The sequence below is a fragment of the Aplidium turbinatum genome, chromosome 12 (assembly GCF_918807975.1).
Source record: "Aplidium turbinatum chromosome 12, kaAplTurb1.1, whole genome shotgun sequence".
NCBI classification, from domain to species: Eukaryota; Metazoa; Chordata; class Ascidiacea; order Aplousobranchia; family Polyclinidae; genus Aplidium; species Aplidium turbinatum.
This window is the reverse complement of record NC_137483.1, coordinates 20,577,059-20,598,055: the sequence shown is the minus strand read 5'-3', so window position 1 is coordinate 20,598,055 and position 20,997 is coordinate 20,577,059. Positions and strand designations below refer to the sequence as shown.

General features: G+C 39.8%; 1 protein-coding gene across 1 annotated transcript in view; it reads right to left on the bottom strand.

The window, feature by feature from the left end:
- Window positions 1–4,896: 4,896 nt before the first annotated feature.
- The window catches only part of LOC145780774 (mediator of RNA polymerase II transcription subunit 23-like), a 32,817-nt gene continuing 16,716 nt past the window's right edge, over window positions 4,897–20,997 (bottom strand). The window contains exons 17-33 of the mRNA XM_082592405.1: window positions 20,358–20,521; window positions 18,511–18,645; window positions 17,851–18,058; window positions 17,531–17,635; window positions 17,054–17,159; window positions 16,117–16,257; window positions 15,618–15,690; window positions 14,848–15,006; window positions 14,161–14,270; window positions 13,230–13,353; window positions 12,330–12,495; window positions 11,804–11,876; window positions 11,204–11,421; window positions 10,721–10,841; window positions 9,937–10,022; window positions 9,119–9,284; window positions 4,897–5,416 (exon numbers count right to left, since the gene is read on the bottom strand). Of these exons, the coding sequence (XP_082448531.1) occupies window positions 5,387–5,416; window positions 9,119–9,284; window positions 9,937–10,022; window positions 10,721–10,841; window positions 11,204–11,421; window positions 11,804–11,876; window positions 12,330–12,495; window positions 13,230–13,353; window positions 14,161–14,270; window positions 14,848–15,006; window positions 15,618–15,690; window positions 16,117–16,257; window positions 17,054–17,159; window positions 17,531–17,635; window positions 17,851–18,058; window positions 18,511–18,645; window positions 20,358–20,521 (2,185 nt within the window). The 3' untranslated portion in view covers window positions 4,897–5,386. The remainder of the gene's footprint in view (window positions 5,417–9,118; window positions 9,285–9,936; window positions 10,023–10,720; window positions 10,842–11,203; window positions 11,422–11,803; window positions 11,877–12,329; window positions 12,496–13,229; window positions 13,354–14,160; window positions 14,271–14,847; window positions 15,007–15,617; window positions 15,691–16,116; window positions 16,258–17,053; window positions 17,160–17,530; window positions 17,636–17,850; window positions 18,059–18,510; window positions 18,646–20,357; window positions 20,522–20,997) is intronic.

Genomic DNA, 20,997 nt, shown 5'->3' with positions numbered 1-20,997 from the left:
TTTACATACCTACGGTGCCCAAAACACTTTATCACTGCTCCTATCTATGCTAAAATTAATTAATTTTCTGTCAAAAAAATTTAACAAATTGAAAATTTCTATCTACGGTGTTTTTTTGTTGGATAAGTGACAAAATTCGGCCAAGCTTTATTCATCCAAACTCAACTCCTACGGTAATGTTTGAGCGCTTTTCCTGTCAAATTTTATATAAGACTATTTGAAGCGAACGTTGTGTGGTCAAAATCAAACTAAAAAAAAAGATTTATCAAAAACGAGTTGAAAGGAATCAAAACAAAATTTTAAACAAAAATAATTTTCAAAATAATTGGTAGGCTATATCTTAGAAAATTTTTGATTCAAGGATTTCAAAGCGGGTTTTGATTACCGGTTACATTTTAGAAGCATAAATATTTTTATGCGTGAATACATAAAATATTAAACTACAAATATTTTGAAAACCTGATGCGAAGGAGAAAAAACAAGAGTAGATTTGGAATCAGCGAAGAAAATAGAAAAGTTTACTTGCAGCTTATCTCTGTATAAAAATTTAGTTAAAATGTGTTGACGAGTAAGGTTAACTTTGCTTTATAAACCCCTTCAACAATCGCAGATATTCAAAATAGCAACTTTAATGGTAGACCTGTAGGCTATGCTGTAGGCATTGGCAGTGATTGGTACAGAAGTACGAAAAGCACCAAGCGTCTGGCATTTAAAGTGAATTGGGTTCAAACTAGATTCTCGCCTGTTTCAAAAGAACGGTCGTTTTGCAAAGTTGCAAGATAATTGAAGACATTTTTCCGGCTGACTGTTTTATAGTCTTGTTAACATTGACATAACGTTAACATACTTTTTCATATGACACTTGGGAATAAGCTAACAATAAACAAGTTAAAATGTTTAGTGGCTTGGTTATTATTGATAGACAGGCTTGAAAGAGCAGTTGAAAATCGTAATATTAGTAGGCCCACTGCTTGGTTTTTAGCGTAGTGAGTGGATATAGGCTAATAATTAAGGCAAATTTTGAGGCATAACATGGCTAAGTTAAACATTTTGCTTGCAAGGGGAAATCTTTGTTGCAGTCTACAAATTTATGCCACAGGATCAGCCGCCATTACTTGGCTTGAGGAGTTTCTGAAATAAAGAGTGACCCTGTTCGGCCGGGTTTTGAGAACGATCACAGCTACAGTATATAGGTGTTGAAACAACATCGTTTATCTCCTATCAGATTGTACGTAGGTAACCTAATGAATTGGGAAGACGGGTTGCTGAGGGCAGGGGCTCTATCCACTTTTAGAATTCGGGGGGGGGTGATTTTTGGACAGTGGGCTAAAATCGTCATAGTCATTTCAACTTCTGGGGGGCTGCGCCCCCCAGACCCCCCATTGCAGCATCAGCTTCTTTCTGATCGCAGCATAGGGTTTCCAAGTCGTTTCACAAAGTATGTTTCGGAAAGGGCATTTTTGGGTAAGCAAACTGGTAGTCACTTAACAAGAAATATTTCTGGCACTGCAAATGAAAACTCGAACCAATCATAAACTACGTTTTTCGTGACGTGAAAAAGGGCAAAAAGAAGATAATACAAAGCAAATCAAGTGCTGGATTTTCTATCAGCTGTTTGTTTGTTTGTTTATTTGTTTTTCATATTTTTACCCTGCATTGCGGGAAAGCGGACTTGAGCGCTTTGCATCGATGTACGCCTTCTAACGTACACCTGACCCACGCTGCAGCCGACGGCAATGTCTGTTTCCGGTTGTCTACTCTACTTATGACTTAAATTTGGTACTACCCATTACTCGAAATCAATCACTGAGTAGAGGCAATTATACTCATAGTAAAGTTTCTTCCCCAGAGAAACAACAGCAAGTGCGGGGGGTGGAGTCGAACATGCAGGCTCTTGACTGCGAGCCCAACGCGCTAACCACTCGGCCACTGCTGCCGACTAAGTTGGCAGCTGGTTGGCTTTTTAGGGGTCAGGGTTAGAAAGTAGTCATTTCATTGACGTGGGTTCGATTCTCACAACTGCTATTGCTCTTTTTTCTTCTGTAATTACCAAATAAAGTTCAAAGCAAAGATTAACTCTCTGGCTAAGTGCGAGAAAGTCACAATTGGACGGTAGCCTCTTATAACATGTTCTGATTGGTTGGCGGTGTCATTCTAGTCATTTGCAGTGGCAGAATTTTTTCTTATTAAAGTGGCTACCAAGCAAGCTAAGTTAAAACACAGTGTAACTGTAAACTCCTGGCTCGGGGTTGCCAAACCAAAAAATCATATTGAAATGAAATATATATTCATATTGAAAAAAAATTCAAAATGTGCCAACAGCGAAAATATATTTTTCAAAATTTGATCAATAAAATATCACAAAACCTTTTCAAAGCCAAATGAGTGGGGGAGTGATTTTGCATTGATCACCCCCCCCACTCCAATTAGTGGGGGGGTGAACACCCCCCTCACCCCCCTTGGATAGAGCCCATGGCTGAGGGACAAATATCCAAGAAAGAGGAACTGGTCACCCTACTCTCATGAGTGCCCAATGCTTTAGGTCCGGTACCAGTGAGATTCTGGGCCCCAAATCAAAACACTTCTTAGAGCAATGCATTATATCCAAAGAACTCCGAACTCCCGGCCACTTGGAAAGGTTTCAGATCTTAAAATCATCTCGGATTCGGGTCCAAAAGTTACCACGGGACCTCCCTGCCAACCCTACTGCTCAAATATTAAATGTGCGCTTCCTCAAAAAACACATTTTAAGAACCAAAGAATGTTCAATACAGTAGAGACCGAATCGTGGCTGATCTTAAACTCAACAAGCATCAAAGTTTCCCAGAAGAATCACTCTTTCTCTCACCTACGTTATCTTGTAATACTTAACTATGCCCTTGAATGTATTTCTAGATCTAGTTCTTTTACGTAGCTTAGGCTACTGCTGGCTGCCTAGCCTACTAGGCTGTTACAAATTAAGGTTTCTCCTTAATTTGTAATCTGGAGTTTTCTGCAATCTCAGGACTTCCACAAAACATCCTCATACTCTAACAACCAAGATGTACTTTAGGACATTTACTTGAAGCTTTTATAGTACACTTCCCTTGCAAGATTATGTATGGCGAATAATGAGAAAATGGCGCTTCCACCAAAAACCACCAGCCTCAATTCTATAACAATTTGCCGGTATTCGACGTGTTTGTTTTTCGAGTGAAGCTGCAAAGTTTTAACACGTTTTGTGATATTCCTTGACTCTATTTATGTGCCAAATTAAAGGTCTATGTTTCCGATTGGTTGGCCCATAACAGATAAGGCTCACACTGCCATTTGGAAAGGGCGATTCAACGAGACTAATTAATAGGTGATTAAGGGGACGATTACTGAACCGGATAACGAAGTTGTAGTAAACAATTTTGAAAACGTCATCATTTCGTCACAACGTTCTTAAATTAAATGTTGAATCAATGTTAAAAACATGTCTAATATTTAATTAGAATTTAGTTTCTTGATATGAATATTATTACATTGTGCGTTGTAAACTACTGTTGTACTGCACATTTTTGAAAATTCTATTTAGGCTATGACCAATTTGAAAATATTTATCTCTTTCTCAGCACGATTGACTGCCCAAACACATTGCTGACTCCAAGATTCTCTCGATTGAGCAATAAATTTAAGTTATTACTTAGCTTGTAAAAACTTTTTGCTATTATAGGTTAAGCTGATTTTAGTGCATACTTTTGTTCAAACACTACCTGCCCCAACGTAGGAGAAACCTAAAACAAATTGAGTTCAAAACCTTCTTTTACTGTGTAGTGACCGTTAAAAGTTTTGAAACAAAGTAGCCACCAGAACCACGAGTTCACTGTAATCTCATCGCGGTAATTTCATCGCAGTAATTTCATCACATGGTAATTACATCGCATTGTAATTACATCGCAAGACACCACATCGTCAGTAAGTTAATCGTCTTCGTCAACGTCCACCCTAACCCTAACGTCCACCCACCCTAACTTCGGAGGGAACCAGCTACTAGACGGTTCGATTAGTCTTTCGCCCCTACGCCCAGGCCGGACGATCGATTTGCACGTCAGAATCGCTACGGCCCTGCACCAGAGTTTCCTCCGGCCTGCCCAGGCGTAGTTCACCATCTTTCGGGTCCCGACGACCGTGCTCTTGCCGAAGCCGGCCCTTTCAGGGCGCCGCCGGTGCTTCCGTCGCCCGCAGCTGGTAGCCTACGCAGCTCTCATACTATGATGTAATTACCTGACGATGTGATATACTGCGATGCAATTACCATGCGATGAAATTACCACGATGAAATTACTGCGATGAAATTACCGGACACCAGAACCACGTGCAATTAACCTTGCCAAGTTTCTTTACGATACCAGTCAAATTTTAAAAGGTTTCTAGGATATCAGGAGCATGTTTGGACCTTTGCACTTTGCAGTCGACAACTCAAGCGAGCAAGTTTTCTTTCATGTTTTGTGTATCAATATTATGCATTTATGACTTTTCAAAACATACGATCAACTTCTTGGCTACTTGATTCTCGTCTTCTGCGTATAAATGTTACATCTCCTTTCTGAGGACAAAACACATTCTAAGTCAAAGGCCAACAAGCTCCGATTGCTGTTGGTAACGCGCCTGCTTTGCGAACGAAGAAACGTAAGTTCAAGCAATGTCAGTTCAACTCTCGAGCTGTGAGCTCGAACAACGCATTTCAAGCATAGCTTCTCCCTTCAGCGGCATCTAATGAATGGAGCAATTTATATGCGATGGATCTTAATAAAACGGAAACTTCAGTTTGTCAATCTCGGTGACTGTTTTAAAGCCTCTCATTTTGCCCAAAACCTAGAAGATCCTTTTTAAAACCATCCGGTAAGTTCCTGTTTTCAAACAATGTAGACGGAAGAGTAAGATTTTATTATGAAAGGTTGCATCATGATTGTGACGAGCGAATAGCAATGCGATGACAGAGACGTCTTTGACGCTGCTGTACGATCACTCTCCGTTGAGAAATTCGTTTTAAATTTAGCAGTTGCGTCACTCTGACGTTTCTACACGTTAAACTAACATGAGATAAAGCCGGCAGTATGGAGCTTGTAAGCAGTGATAGCTTTCATCATCAGCATCTGAATGATGCTGATGATGAAATTTCATTGGGTTGACACTACTGACACTTTATGCAGAAGAAGACACATCTCCTTTAGGTGGCGATCCACCTCCAAAGGAAAGCTCAGATGAATCCAAGAACAGACCTCACTCTGGAGAGTGGTCTTGTTGATATAATTATCCTAAAACAATCGGTGAGCAGGAGTGCGTCTCATCGGCCTCATAATGAATCGTTCATTGAAATCGAATCTGATGCATCATGTTCTTGGACACTTGATGATCGTCGCTATGAAGCTGTGGTGGACATGAAGATCATCTGCAAAAGAAGGATCGATTTGAATCCTTGGTTGATGCAAGGACATGAAACGTCACAACGCTGTGGCGGGTCTTCAAGAGTCAAGGCGTGACACACAACTTTCCTAAGTTAGTTTTAAAGCAATTAAAAGTTTCTTGTTGAAAGCAAGCCTGCAATGTGGCAGAGAAATAGCCGAATTCAAAATCACCTTTCTAGCACGGGAAGAATAGCATAGTTATTGGTTACGTATTCCGTAATGTAATGTGGTAGGTGAGGTAGGTGGAAAATCTATGCTCCGGCTGGAAAATCTATGCTCCAAAATATTATTTAAATGCAGCAAAAGCTAAAAATGGCCCCTAGTCCCCAGCAGCCCTTAGATGGGCAAGGGGTGCGAAGAATCTCTGGGTTCCGAGAAAACAAAAAAACATTGAAAAAAGATTATGGTGTTAGAATCGGATGCTGGAATGTGGGAAGTTTGTGTGGTAAAGGAACTGAAATATATGAAGAACTAAGAAAAAGAAGGGTGGATATATGTGGCCTAGAGGAAGTAAGATGGAGGGGACAGTCAGCGCGGTTTTTAGGTGCCAATGGGAGGAGATATAAGTTATGGTGGTCAGGAAATAACACAGGAATCGGTGGTGTTGGTTTCTTGGTAAAAGAGGAATTATGTGAGAAAGTAATAGAAGTTAGAAGAAGGAGTGACAGAGTGATGACAATGGTACTTGCTTTTGAAGAGGAGGTAGTGAGGCTAATCTGTGCATATGCACCTCAAAGTGGTAGGGATTACTTAGAAAAGGAAAGTTTTTATGATGTTTTGGCAGAGGAATGGGATTTACGGAGTTCAAAAGAGTTGGTGTTTGGATTAGGAGATTTTAATGGACATGTTGGAAAACAAGCAAATGGGTTCGAGGGCATTCATGGAGGGTATGGTTTTGGGGAGAGAAACATGGAAGGAAGAATGCTACTTGAATTTTGTGATGAAAGGAAACTTTGTATTGCCAACACATGGTTTAAAAAGAAAGAGAAAAGGAAGGTGACTTACAGCTCAGGAGGACGTGAATCGGAAATTGATTTTATTGTGGTTGGGCAGGAACAGAGAAAGTACTTGAAGAATGTGAAAGTAATTCCGTGGGAGTTGCAGCATAGACTAGTAGTAGGAGACTTAAATATGAAAAAAGTGAAAAAAACTTGTGAAGAAAGAACGAGTTTTTGTGAGAAATGTGTGGAAACTGGAGGAAAAAGAAACGAGAATTAAGTTTGTGAAAAGAGCAAAAGAGCTGGTAAACATGAGTGCGCAGGACTTGTGGGCTTCATTTCAGAAAGGTGTCCTAGCAGCATGTGATGAAGTATGTGGGAAAAAGAAAGTGAGGAGGGATCGTGGAGACACATGGTGGTGGGATGAGGAGGTGAAGCATGCGATTTCACAGAAAAGAGATGCATACAAGCAGTGGCGCAAAAATGGGTCAGAAGAGAATAAAAAGAAGTATAAGAGTATGAAAAAGAAGGCAAAGAGGGTTGTTGCAAGAGCTATGAAGAATGGTGCTGAGGAGGAACTTAATAAAATGGGGGAAAGCCAAAACAAAGTATTCAGACTCATAAAGCAAATGAAAAAGGATGGGAAAGATATTGTTAGGGGAAGATGTATAAGGAGTGGAGATGGGAAGTTGCATTTCAGCCCGGAAAGCAGAGGAGAAGTGTGGAAGGAACATATGGAAAATGTTATGAATAAGGAGAATGTATGGGATCATATGACAGAGGTTGATCTGGTGGAGGGTCCAGTGGAAAAGGTTACTCGTGATGAAGTGGTGGAGGCAATGGGACAAATGAAACTGCATAAAGCAGCCGGTCCATCAGAAGTGAGCGTAGAGATGATAAAAGCAAGTGGAGAGTTGGGAATTGAAGTAATGCTACAACTTAGCCAAAGGGTATTAGATGGAGAGGGAATGCCGGAGGAGTGGAAGCATAGTATTGTTGTTCCACTGTTCAAGAGAAAAGGGGATGTGAGAAGTTGCAGTGCATATAGAGGTGTAAAACTACTAGAGCATGGAATGAAAATTGTGGAGCGAATACTAGAAAAGAGATTGAGAACATGGGTGAAATTAAATGATATGCAGTTTGGATTTATGCCAGGAAAAGGTACAGTGGATGCTCTGTTTATATTGAGAAGAATGCAGGAGGAATACCGAGAGAAGCAGAGAAAACTATATATGTGTTTCGTCGACTTAGAAAAGGCATTTGACAGAGTACCAAGGAAAGTGATGGAATGGGCAATGAGGAAAAGAGGTATACCGGAGGTATTAGTGAGAGCTGTGATGTCTATGTATGAGGATGCAAGAACAAAAATGAGATTTGGATCAAATTATTCAAACGAGTTTTCTGTGAAGGTTGGTGTACACCAGGGATCAGTTTTGTCACCTCTGATATTTGCTATTGTGGTTGACGTTGTAACTGAAGGAGTGAGGGAGGGCTTATTGAGTGAAATTTTGTATGCAGACGACCTAGTCTTGACAAGTAATAGTATGGAGGGAATGGAGAGAAAGTTTGAGAAATGGAAAGAAGCATTTGAAACCAAGGGTATGAAGGTGAATCTTGAAAAAACAAAAGTGATGGTGAGTGGAGCAGAAGGAACAGTTGTTGAGAGCAAAGTAGATCCCTGTGGAATATGTGGCAAGAGAGTGATGAGAAATTCAATGCAATGCAAGGAATGTGGAAAGTGGGTACATGCAAGATGTGCTAATGTCAAGAGAGCCGCAACAAGATTGGCGAAGTGTTTTGTTTGTGGGAAATGCAGTAAAGGAAGGAATGAAGTGGAAGGCCATGATGATGAGTTCTTCCATGGCATCGAAACAGTGACCGACTTCTGTTATCTGGGTGATCGGATAAATGGAAGTGGTGGATGTGAAGCAGCGGTGACAACAAGGGCAAGATTGGGCTGGGCAAAGTTCAGGGAATGTGGGGAAATGTTGCATGGCAGAAAATTTTCACTAAGGATGAAAGGAAAAGTATATCGGAGCTGTGTGCGGCCTGCAATGCTATATGGTAGCGAGACATGGGTATTGAGAGAGAGTGAACTGGCAATCCTGAGAAGAACGGAAAGGTCAATGGTGAGAGCAATGTGTGGGGTGAAAACGAGAAGGGAAAAAAGGACTGAAGAATTGTTGGATATGCTAGAGATGAGAGAGACCATAGACCAACTGGCAAGGGCAAATGGAGTAAGATGGTATGGACATGTGATAAGGAGGGAGGAAGGAAGTTTTCTTAGAAAGGCACTAGATCTAAAGGTGGATGGGAAGAGGAAACGCGGTCGTCCAAGAAGAACGTGGAAACAACAAGTGAAGGATGAGTTTAAAAAAGTCGGACTGAAGGAGGAAGATGCAAGGGACAGGGTGAAATGGAGAAAAGGGATTAAGACAATTGCTGCGCGGAAACAATCTGCCACCCCCACTAGTGGGGAACAAACCGACGATGGATAATGATGAATGTCTGCATGTTTCACAAAGCTCCGATTTTCAAACATATTAAGTCAGTTGTCATCGAAGCATCTACTGTAGAAGCTTTCTTAAGGAAAGACTCTATTTTTAATTAGCAAAAATGGCCACTTTACATTGATTCAACGTCTACAGACGTAACAAAAGTTACCAATTTTGCTACGTGATTTAATCTACAAATAAACCTTGTTTAAAAACTAATTTTAAAACCAGTGAAAGCAACCAAGATAATCACCTGCTGCTGTTGTTGCTGCTGATGTCGTCCAGTTGTGTTGGCTGCAGGAGCAGACGCTTGTGTTATGAACTGTAACCGCTTCCGCAAAGCTGGTTGCAGATGAACGCACACTTCCTCTATTTTGTCGTTGAGGGCTGTGCCAATGTGCATGTACTTGACGTGGTAGCTGGAGAAGTGGGGTTGAGGAAAAGGTCGTGCATAGGCAAGAAGAGGTAGAAGAATTTTGTTTCGAGCAAGACATTGAACATAAGACCGTAAAACTTTGGTATGTAGCCGATTCTATTAATTGCGACGTTATTGACGACTTTCAACAAGAATGTTGACTAAAACTAGGATATGAAAGTAACGTCGCCTCATCTTTGATCCCAATTGCATTGAAACAACGTATGTCCGAGAGCTCAGTTGGTTAAGCACCCGACGTTGCAAACGATGAAACCTCAAGATCAAGCGGCGCTGGTTCGACTCTCGGGGTGTGCGCTTGAGCAAAGCATTTTCAAGGAAGCTCTTCATTGTGAGGCACCTCGGAGATGGCTTAATTCAGACAACAACAGTTCAACAATCTGAAACTTCACTCTGCCAAACTCGGTCACCGGGCCTGCGTATGTGTTGCATAGCCTCGATAAGTATGCAAAACTGCCAGGATTAAGCTCCCAAAGAAACTGCCTCAGTCCGAGAATAAATCAAGCAACTAAAATGATAAACACAAAACAACAAATGCTCTAATGGGAGAGATGGCGATTAAAGTGTTAACACTCTCGGTGCCTAAACTCAAGTTATCGCTTAAAAAGTCGATAATGATAAATTCTTGAAAAGGATACAGAAAGTCGGCAATCTCGTCCACGAACTGAATCTCTGTGGTGCGTTTGCTCACTTGAAGCAAAACGTCGTAGAGCAAAATCGCCACCTGACGGTAAAAATAATAATTATCTTCATACGCAAGAGTGCAGTCCCACATAGAATAACAGTAGCAGCATCTGCCTATAAATGGACCAGTTGTAATTCAGCCATTATAAAAACTTGATTTAAAATAAAGAAAACTACTATGCGCAGAGGGCGAGTCAGTACGAACATGCAGCAAAATAGCTTTTAGAAATAACAAACCGTTTTCATATTTCATAATGTAATTTTGTAAGAGAGGAGTTGCTTTGTTAAATCATAAGCAAACAAAACCAAGCAACTGTTACTTCCGTGCCATGCTAGATCCCATGTTGTTGCTTGGTTTAGATTGCTTATTGCCTTTGACAAGAAAATGAAATATCTTCTGACAAATGAAATAGCTTAACTGAAGATGATTTAGCTTCCAGCTGATCGAAATCGATTTTTAGCTTTAAATGATTGAACTGACTCGTGTGGAAATAAATTCCCTTGCATTACTGCCATTGATGTCGATCTGGAAAGAGTAAAAAAGTGAAGAGAACGCTGCTGACAGAGTGATGTGAAGGGTTGCAGTATGCATCACTGACCTTACTTGAAGGGAGTAAAGCCCTAAAAAGAGAAACGACCGACTTGAAAGCAACAAGATGATACGTAGTTGTTTCGGTTTGTTCATTTTGTTTGAGCTTTCCCTTTTGAGTTTTAATAAGAAAACACATGGAGACTTACATCCATCATGCATCTTGTTCTCTCTTGGCGGAACCTCGGGAAGTAAGGTCCGATCAGGTGGAAGACGTAAAGAAGCTGGAGTTCAGTCTCCACGAGAGGTTTTACCTCTTCCTTCAAGAACCTAAAAACTGACCAGTTAAAATACCAACGCAACCTGGAACCCAAAGGGCTCTGTATCCCACCTAGCAAGAGTTGTCACTACTTTATTCCGATGTCTAAAAGCGTAAAACGGTAGAACAGTAACAACTTTTATCTTTCACAAGAAAAGATCACAGACAACAAAATCCGTCATTTTTACGTTGATTCAACGTCTGCAGACGTTGAATCAACGTTTTGCTGCCTGGGATATTGGGGTATGCAATTTTGCACCTGGAGGAAAAACATCATTTGTAGGCAAAGCGCCACAACTCTCTTTTCTAAAATGACAAAACAAAATGACGTAATTGTCAGCATGACGTCACTGATAACGTTACGCTCACTCACTGAGAAACCAAGGAGAGTTGCCCGATGCTCATGTGGTACCACACGATGTGGGTCAGCGCTAGAAGTCTGGTGCATGGAAGGTCCGTGAAAGACATCCTCTGTTCGGAGTAGGCGAGGATGTGGTAAGGATACGATGAGCCCTTCTCTATGGGGGACTTTAGAGTCTCACATCCGATAATGGCCACGATGTTCTGATGCAAAGGTTTCCAGTAGACTTCCTGACAGCGAAAGTTAAGATTAAAACAAGACAAAAGATCTTTAATAGGAATGGCTGTCTCCGGAAATACCACGTCGACTCGCACAGAACGGGGCGCAGTTGGTTAATAAACGGTGTCATATCACAAAACAGCAATCTGTAGCTTTAATTACAAAGAAATTGACCATTTTTCGGCAAAATAAGATATTTCGCAGTCACCGGTATTCAGACGACACAGAGGTAAAATTTCTTATAGAAACGGGCGATTGAAGCATGAAAACATAAATGTGGTAGAAGCTTCCATGCCTAATGAATCAAACAATGAACCCGGCAAGGGATCAGTCCATTATTATACTGATATAACGTCTGCAACTCTGCATACTGATTTGTTAGAATGAACTCACAGGAAGAGCTGTGAGAATGGGGGCAAGTGCGTTCATCCATGAGAATATCTCCTCTCTGTGGGGCGTTGGTTGGCTGGAATATAAAAGCTTTGGTGAGGACACAAAGTGACTGCATCTAACATACGTAAATCAGCCAGAAAATTAGAATTTTTTTTACATAACAAACACAACTGGTGCTTCATGACAAGATTGGTAAATGCTCATCGGTAGAAAGTTATTTTACTGTTTTGACCTTTTAGCTGTTTTTCAAATTAAATTCCTTTTCAAAATTAGACCGTGGCACTAGCTGGCGATAACACTCCAAACGAGTTCTTAACTCGAAATAAAACTTCATCAGAAAACTAAACAAGAATAGACAGTTGAAAGCCACTATGTGTAAAATTAAGCATTGCAATCACATGCACTAAAGTACCGGAGACAGAGCAACAACACAAAAAAAAACTTCAACCGATGTAAGTGAGTGACTTCTACAAGTTTATCTCACCAAACTATAACAAAGATCACCATCAGTGGGAGAAGGACTTACGTTTTTAGGACAACATCCATAAGAGCCATCCCAGCCTGGTCTCCCGGAACTGGAAGAGCGAGCACCTCCACGCAGGTCACGTGCAGCGCATGCGCAGAAGAGTTAGGAAACTCGTTAAAGCGCCAGTCACGTGGTGTGAAAGAAGGCGGCTTCTTGTCTCTGATTGGTGGAGAGACTGTTAAGGAAAATTCCAAATGGATTGGCAGTCCTTGTCCGAAGGTTTACTATAACAAAGCAACCAAGACCCGTAAAGCATGTGGCTGCTTCAGCAAGAGGTCATCAAATCAGTCTTTTTTATTTATTCAACCTTTGAAGACGTTTCAAATGGAATAAAATGATGTCTAAAATAAAAAAAAACATCCGAAAATCAATCCTTCACTTAAGTGGAATAAGAACTTAATTTTGTCAGTGTTAGTGACGTCGTTGAAGTGAACAAGAAAAATTGACTTCCTTGCCATTCACTTGATTCCTGTTTTCCTGCCCTAGTTAAGACAGAAACGAATAGATGATGTAGTGTATGTTCACGTATTGGCTACAACTATACACATCAACAAATACCAGAGCGTCCGGCGTATTAATGATTCGATTTTTCAATTTTGCCCGGCCATTGACGCGGTGGTACATTGTATCGCTTGCACTTTCTCTTTCGTCCCAGACAAATCAATGTTGCAAGATGAACTTGCAGGTGTAATTTGCCAAGTGGCAAATCATGAGAGTTGAAGCAGTAAACTAAATCTCTTATTTGTTCCCAGACAATAAAATCCGACATTTCTACATTGATTCAACGTCTGCAGACGTTGAATCAATGTTGAAATGACGGATTTTGATATCTGAGTTTCAATCTTGCTGTGATCGCTCTTATCTCAACACTTTGCAAACACCAAGTGCACAAAAGGATATTATCAACAAAGCGTTGCACAATCGCAGTGAAGTAGGCGGGATCGGGCTGCCAATTTGATTCGTTGCTGTTGATCACGTGATTCATGAAGTCTTGTGACAATGACCAATCAGCAGGCTTGTTTTCCTAAACAATCACAGAGAGCTAAAAAATCACATTGTTGTCTGCGACACCTCATAAGTTATAAAATAAACTACGCCACGAAACATTTTCTTACAAAGTCGGATGAAAAATTATCAAAATAATAAAATATTACAAAACAAAGTAATTCTAGGAGCAAAATGGTTGGAACGCCTGGTTAATCTAATGACAACATCATCATTATTTCATCATATTCAGCCTGTGGTAGTCCACTGCTGGGCGAAAGCCTTCCTCCTTTCTTGCCAATTCAGTCAATCGTGTGTTTAAGTAGGCTACCAGTTTGTTGTAGCACATTCTTGGTCAATCTCATCTCTCCATTTCATTTTAAGCTTTCCTCGTTTGCGTTTGCTTTCTCAGGGTGTCCAAATTGTCAATTTGTTAGTCCATCTGTCGTGCTGATGCTATATGACCTGCCCATGACGATTTCAGTTTTTTGATACTTATCACAATATCCCGTGATTTTGTTTGATTTCGAATCCATTCAGCAGCTTTTTTTGTTTCGCCATGTTAAACTTACCACAATTAAAGAATAAAGAGCCCAAAATGTCGATACCAAACTCAAACGTTTTGAAAACTTACTGTCTTCATCTTCAGTGCTATAAATGTAATTTATAGCATTGACATGTATAGCACTAAAGATGAAAATACTGTAGTAAGTTTTCAAAACGTTTGCTGAACATGAGTTTAGTATCGGCATTTTGGGCTCTTTATTTGTTGTTTAATGTAATTTTACCTCATAAAAACAGGAAAAGTTACAAAACAAAAAATCACGCAAATCAAACAGCAGCACACCGTGATAGCTCCGATGATGGTAGAGACCAACTTCTTCTTGAGAGGGTACCGGCCTCTTAACTTGGCCTCGTAGTAATGGAGAGTGTTGAACAAGTAGGTTATTGGCTGATCTAAAGCAACGGACAACATTAGCTAAAGATGCAATGCGATGCTTTTGCGTGAGCCCAATCAAAACTCTGTCACTGCTTTGTGCGGTTGCAATACAATGCTACTGGCAGAGGTAACAATTTGTCCACAATAGTATGAAGGTGAGTAGCTATATTCGAAAGCTGTGCTAGCCAGTCCTGTGTCTAAACGTACATCTACCATGTCCCAAAAACAGAGCCTTCGGCAACTAACCTTTTGCCATGGCAAAAACCAGGTTATGTAGCGTAGTGTACCGAGATATAAAAGCGATGTACAATTTATAAAAGTAATCCACGAAAATTCGATCCTAGTTTTCGTCATAAAACAGTATTAGAAGTGCAGCGAATAACCTTGGCTTGATTACCGAGAAACTAGTTCAAATTGATGGTTATGTGCTAGCAGCAACTACAACGATGTGGGGAAATAGTTTCTCTACAAAGGTCTTGGTATGAAATTCACTTGATGTAGAGTACTTTCTAGAGTAGATAGAACAATTGACTTTTTACGTTCACACAACGTCTGCAGTCATCTGCTACATACAAAAAATCATCAACTACACACCATGAAACTTGTACAGCGATCCCAAGTGATCGAGAAGGTTCTCCAAGGACTTCGAAGAAGGTGCAACCTCCAGGCACCTGTGGATGAGGATGTCAAGAACGGAGAGGAAACGTAAAGTGATGTTGCCGAAATAAGTTGGAAGATACTGGTTCGCCGACTCTGGAAGAAGAATGCATAAGTACGAGGTATCCCAGGCAGCAAATCAGTCGTTTTATACATTGATTCAACGTCTTACATTGAATCAATGTAAAAAACGGTTGATTTGCTATCTGGTATCACGATCACACGGTAACTGTTCAATGATTATTCCTCAATGCTTATCTTGCGGCGTCAAAAAAAGAAAAGAATCACATGTATGGGCTTCATAGCCACGACTTCCATAACGTTTCTTACGACGTGTCATTGAACATCTTCAGGAAAATTGTTTTTCAATTTCGTTTAAAACACAATGGCGGCAAAAATGAAGTTCGAATTGTTTTAAACAAGACAAGTAGAGAGTACCAGACTAAACTGGCAATTTTGTCCATTAAGTGCGGTGCTCTCTACTTGTTTCAATTATTTTATCACACTGTGCAATGTGCATCCTTTTGGATCATTGGTGAAGTCAAAAGAAGATTTTAATGACAATTTTTTGTGACGAAGTTTTATTTTGATGTTTTAAATGAGTTTAAAGCGATTTTTGAGATTACAAACTCAGCCTTTTAGATTCCAAGTACGCTCCATACATAACCCACAAGTCATCCTAAGCACATCGCAAGCCTTCTCGTCACCTGATGGATTTATCTTGTCCGCTCCCGAGCAATGCTTCAGGAATCCTTCAAAACAATGTTTCTCTGGGAATTTCTGTGGAATAATAGAAAAGAACAAAAATAACTTTTCAGTCTATTGGTAAAGTAATTTAAGCATTGACAGAGCAGCTAGTGACAGCATTTAGTGGAGAGGATTAGTTAGATCACTTGCAACCGCAGTCGGGTTCGTAAAGGGATCTCCCTAATTGAAGAAAGGAACACCACAATTATCCACAACGAATAGGACGTAAGTTAAAAAGGATGCAACAATGTTTGTCCTAACATAGCGTTGTATCCATCACAAAATTGCGTTCCTCTCAACGCTTTTACAACGTAGACAATGTCAGTGAACACGAATACATTACCATTTTGGTGCAGGAAATAGGAAACACACGTTAGTGGCAACTGGCAACCAACACAAGTTTTCCCGGAAACTTAGACACAAGCTGAAGAGTAGAAAACAAATTGAAGGAAGCAAGACCTGGTGGAACGTCATGTGCTGGGAGTGCCAATCATGTTGGAGCCAATGATCGGTGCTGTCGACATCCTCGACGAAACTACGCACACGATCACGGAAGTCGTCAGGCTTCATGAGGATGTACTGGATGATGAAGAAAGCAATCTGAAGGATAACAGAGTGTATAGATGTTGGAAATGATCTTTACCACAAAATTAGTGAACTGATAAGAGCAGTTGGTGATCACAGCATTTAGACCGGGAGCTTCCCTGTAGTACGAGGCTGATAATAATTATTGAGAGTATATCGCTCTTTAGATGTCGTGTAACGTTGACACAACAGTAAAACTTCGCTGTTTACCGATTCTCGCTGCAAAGTGACAAACCTACATTATTCAACACGTTTGTCAAATGCATGCGCGATCTTCCAAAAGGTTGAGGGATAAAGCAACCCTCAGATCTTAAATAAAATCAGGTTTATCTACCAGCACTGATTTAGTAACCTTTTTAATTTAATGGCAATTCATTAGAGATATCTTTGCCTGATTATGACGCCAAGATAGCCAGTCTGTGTATCTGAGATGACGACTTAACCAGTACAAGTGAGGTTAGAGTACGGTATTCAAAAATTGTTTTAAATTTAATTTAAGGCATAAAATTAATCCAAATTTCCACTTATTTGAGCAAAAGCATTGTAATTTAAAAGTAAGCCAGCGTTGGTGGATTAACACTGGCTTACTTTTAAATTACAATGCTTTTTGCCCAAATTCAATATAACTTTGTGCTTTCCCTAAGCTTTCAATGAAACGAATTTACGTTGTAATAACAACAGAAAAGCCAAAATATAACAAGCCAAAAAGAAAAAATAAAATAATCAAGCGTCTCTGCCAGAACAAATCGAACTAGAGAACTACCACTGTGCGCAGTTCCCTAGATCTGACTTTCGCTTATTCGAAGCCTACTTGTATATCGTCAGGATCACTGGGGCGAAGGCTGAGGCATAGCATGAGCCTGTCCAGGAAGATGAGGTTGTATTTCCACAGCATGTCCAGTATGATACCAATGCATCTGCAACGTTCAAATGCTTCTAATAAGCAACAAAACTGGCTTCGACCAAAAGAATAAATATTTAAAGCTTTTTATGCTTTCACTCAAGGGGTAGGATTTCTAGACACGAGTCATCATCACAAAGCTTTAAGCTAAAATGTTTTTTACCCAGTTTAGAGAAAAATTCGCAATAACAATTTAGTTATTTTCCATTTCAATAACCTTTTTTTGTGTTAACTTTATTTTAAATAGGTTAATTTACCCACAAAGATGATTCTATAACTTTAAAAGATTACATAGAAACAGTGAAGTCAAGAAAGTAATGCACCTCACTGCAGGCTGCAGTGACTTTCAAAGCAAAAATTGACTCTTTCACTGAATGGTCTGCTTACTTTGTCACGTGCTTGCTGTCGGTGACCGAAAACTGGCATACGAGAAAATCCGAAAATGTCCGAACTTGCGCGGACAACTGGTTGGCACTGACACTGTCTAGAACTCTGCGAGAAAAAAATACATCCGTCAAATTCTAAAGAGTTTAAAACCTAACCAACAAAAGAAGCTTGTCGCTTAAAGTATCATTTCAGCAAGGTGAAGTTGCCATTTTTACACCCTATCAACGCTGCCAAACGTTGAAAATAATAATTTTTGCAATTTGACACAATGATATGCCACAGGTAGTACAAAATCAATTGAATTGAGCTTTCCCGCTTACTTATAAGTTGCGACGGACGGTGTTTTTCCTTCAAACAAAACTTTCCAGACCAAGCACATGAAGTAGGGAGGAGTAGAGGACTGTTTGAAGTATTTCACCGCGTCTGCTTCCGTGAGGGATGTCCCTTCCGTAGAGGTGAGAAGAGGACCCCATTTGGAATACTCTTCCTCAACATCAGCTTGAAGTTCTTTCTTGTTGACGCATTCAACTGGAAAAGATGGCGGGCAAGGTTCAATTGCATGGCTAGAAAATTATTGTTTTTACATCGGTTCAACGTCTACAGACGTTAAATCAATTTAAAAAATGAACTGTGCCCACCATCATCAACAAAACAATTGCGCAAACTGACATTTCACAAACAATTGTGAAAAAAAACTTCATTTTACAATTTTCTTGGTTGCATTGGTATTTTTAAAAAATAGAAAAAATGCTCAGCCACAGATAACAAAGCATTTTGCTTGGGCGGATTTTAATATTATTTTTTACAGTTATTAATTAATTATCAGCTACATTATGCGATACACGAACACATGCCTGGCAAATTCTTGCTGGATTTAAAGCGCGCATGAAGAAGTTGCTTGACGGATTGGGTTCGTGTTGGTTGGTAGTACAGTCATAAAATCTACACTAGATCCCGAGACCGCTTCACCAAGAACTCACCTGTTTGCTGTTGGAAGTATTCCTGCACGCTTTGTGGAAAACAATCCAGTGTCTGTTGTGGCCATTTGTGGGGCGTGGCATCCATGACAGCCTTCAATATGTCCACGCACCACGACCCCGAAATTGTCTCTGTTCCTAGGGAATGAAATCAACTTTGAAATGAAACGAGCAAGGGGCAAGATTTACAGAAAGTTTAGTTTGACCCTTAGTGGGAATGCAAAAGGCGTCACTCTGACAAAGCATGAGATAGTGAGGAAAGCTGCACGTCTGTGACGTGTTGTCTTGACCGGGATGTTCGGAGATAACAGAGCAAGGTCGTCGTAGATTCACCTAAATAGGCAACGAAACCCAGTATGACCATTAAGACCATTTCATTAATTTATCACGCGTCGTGCCTTTAATAATAATAATAATAACAATATTTATATAGCGCCACATCCACAGTCAAGCTATGCTCCTGGGCGCTGTACATGACAATGGTGATAATTAATACGGTAATTTCAGTCATAATGTTCATTGAAGTAGAACGTTTTCAAGCGAGTTTTGAATTCATTTAAATTTTCTGCTTCTTTCACACAAATAGGCAAACAGTTCCAGCAACTGGCAGCAACAACTGGGAAGGTACGATTTCCATACTGTGTCTTATATGAAGGGTTGCACAAGAGCAATTGATGTTGAGAACGCAAAGTTCTGGCAGGTTTATAATGAACAAGCAAAGTGTCTAGATAGTTCGGAGCAAAACCATGGAAAACTTTATAAATTAATAGACATATTTTGAAGCGAATACGATACAATACTGGAAGCCAATGCAGGGATTTTAGTATAGGAGTGGTATGCTCACGTTGACGTGTTAAAGTAATTAGCCGAGCAGCAGCATTCTGAACTCTTTGAAGACGCAAAATAGTACAATATGGAATGTTATTTAACAATGAATTTGAATAATCAAGTCTGGACGTCACAAGTGCATGAGTTAAAGTTTTACAAGCATCAACATTAATAAACTGTCTGATGGAACCAATGTTTCTAAGATGAAAAAAGCAAGATTTAACAGTGGAACTGACAAAGTTTTCTAAACACAAATGTTGATTTAATGTTACACCAAGCAATTTAATTGAGTTAGAAGAAGAAAGATTGATATTACTCAGGGTAAGGGTCATGTCATTAAACTTTGAAATACACCGTTTCGGAGAAAATACAATAAACTCACATTTGTCTTGATTCAGTTTCAACATATTATAGGACATCCAATTTGAGATATCAACCATACATTTTTGGAATTTTGACTTAATACAACACAATGAATCTTCATCAGTAACACGCAAATACAATTGTATATCATCAGCATATGAGTGGTATGAAAGCCCATGTCGCTTTATGATGTCAAACAGAGGTTTTATGTAGAGGCAAAACAGGACAGGGCCGAGAACAGAACCCTGAGCAACTCCAGAAGAAAGGAATGTTGCAGAAGACATTGAGTTTTCAATTGCTACAGATTGAGTTCGATCATAAAGATAAGAAGAGAACCAGTCAAGTACCGTGTCAAGCGATAGTACCGTGTCTTTACCCGTGTCAAGCGATTAACTTGCTACAATTTCTTGTTTCAGTGCAATGAATATCAGTTTTTTAGGTACTTGACAAGGGCCGGATGTGCGTAGCCGAAAACGCAATTTATTTTATATCATCAAAAATCTCTTGGTGCTTCTAGTTTTTATTTCTCTATGATCGAACAGGGTGCAGGTCTGACAAAATCAGTTACAAAACAGGTGCCGTCGTTTTTATTTTTAAAAAAATTCCCTTTCATAAAGGTTAATTAGTATTCAGGAAGTTTGAAAAAACTTATTGTCTACCTGTGACGTGAATAGAACGAGCTAAAGTCAAGACAAGCACTCTGTTCAGTTCCTCCGACGACTGGGAGACGAATTGCTTTTGATCACTGAACGATCTCACCAACTGAGGCTTGATATCGAAGTTGTCAAAGCCCATGATCAACCGCAGCGCCGTGTTCTCGATCCTAAATGTTTCTCTCCAGCTCAGATTGGTGGCATTATGTAAACCAACTTTGAACAGCATTGACACGCAGAACAAAGCATCATTAATATCAGCTGCTAGCAATTCCACAGGTGTTACAATCAGTCGACTTGTTGCTTTTTACCACCACATGAACCCACCCCACTGATAAATCATGAATCAGTGTTTTTTATTTGAAAAAGAATGAAATCTAAGAGCAAAATGGTTGGAACGTTTGACCAATCTAATCACAAAATAAAGAGCCCAAAGCGTAGATGTAAACTCTCATGTTAAGCAAACGTTTTGATGATTAAACTGTTTTCAATTTTTCATCATCAGTGCCATTGAATACCCTGGTAATGAATAGCTGTTGAATTAAGTTTCAATTGCTATATTTTATTATTTGATTTTTAAGAAGAATGCAATTTATAGGAGAGAAAAAGCAGTATTCTAAATAAGAAAAGATCTACCGTACTACAT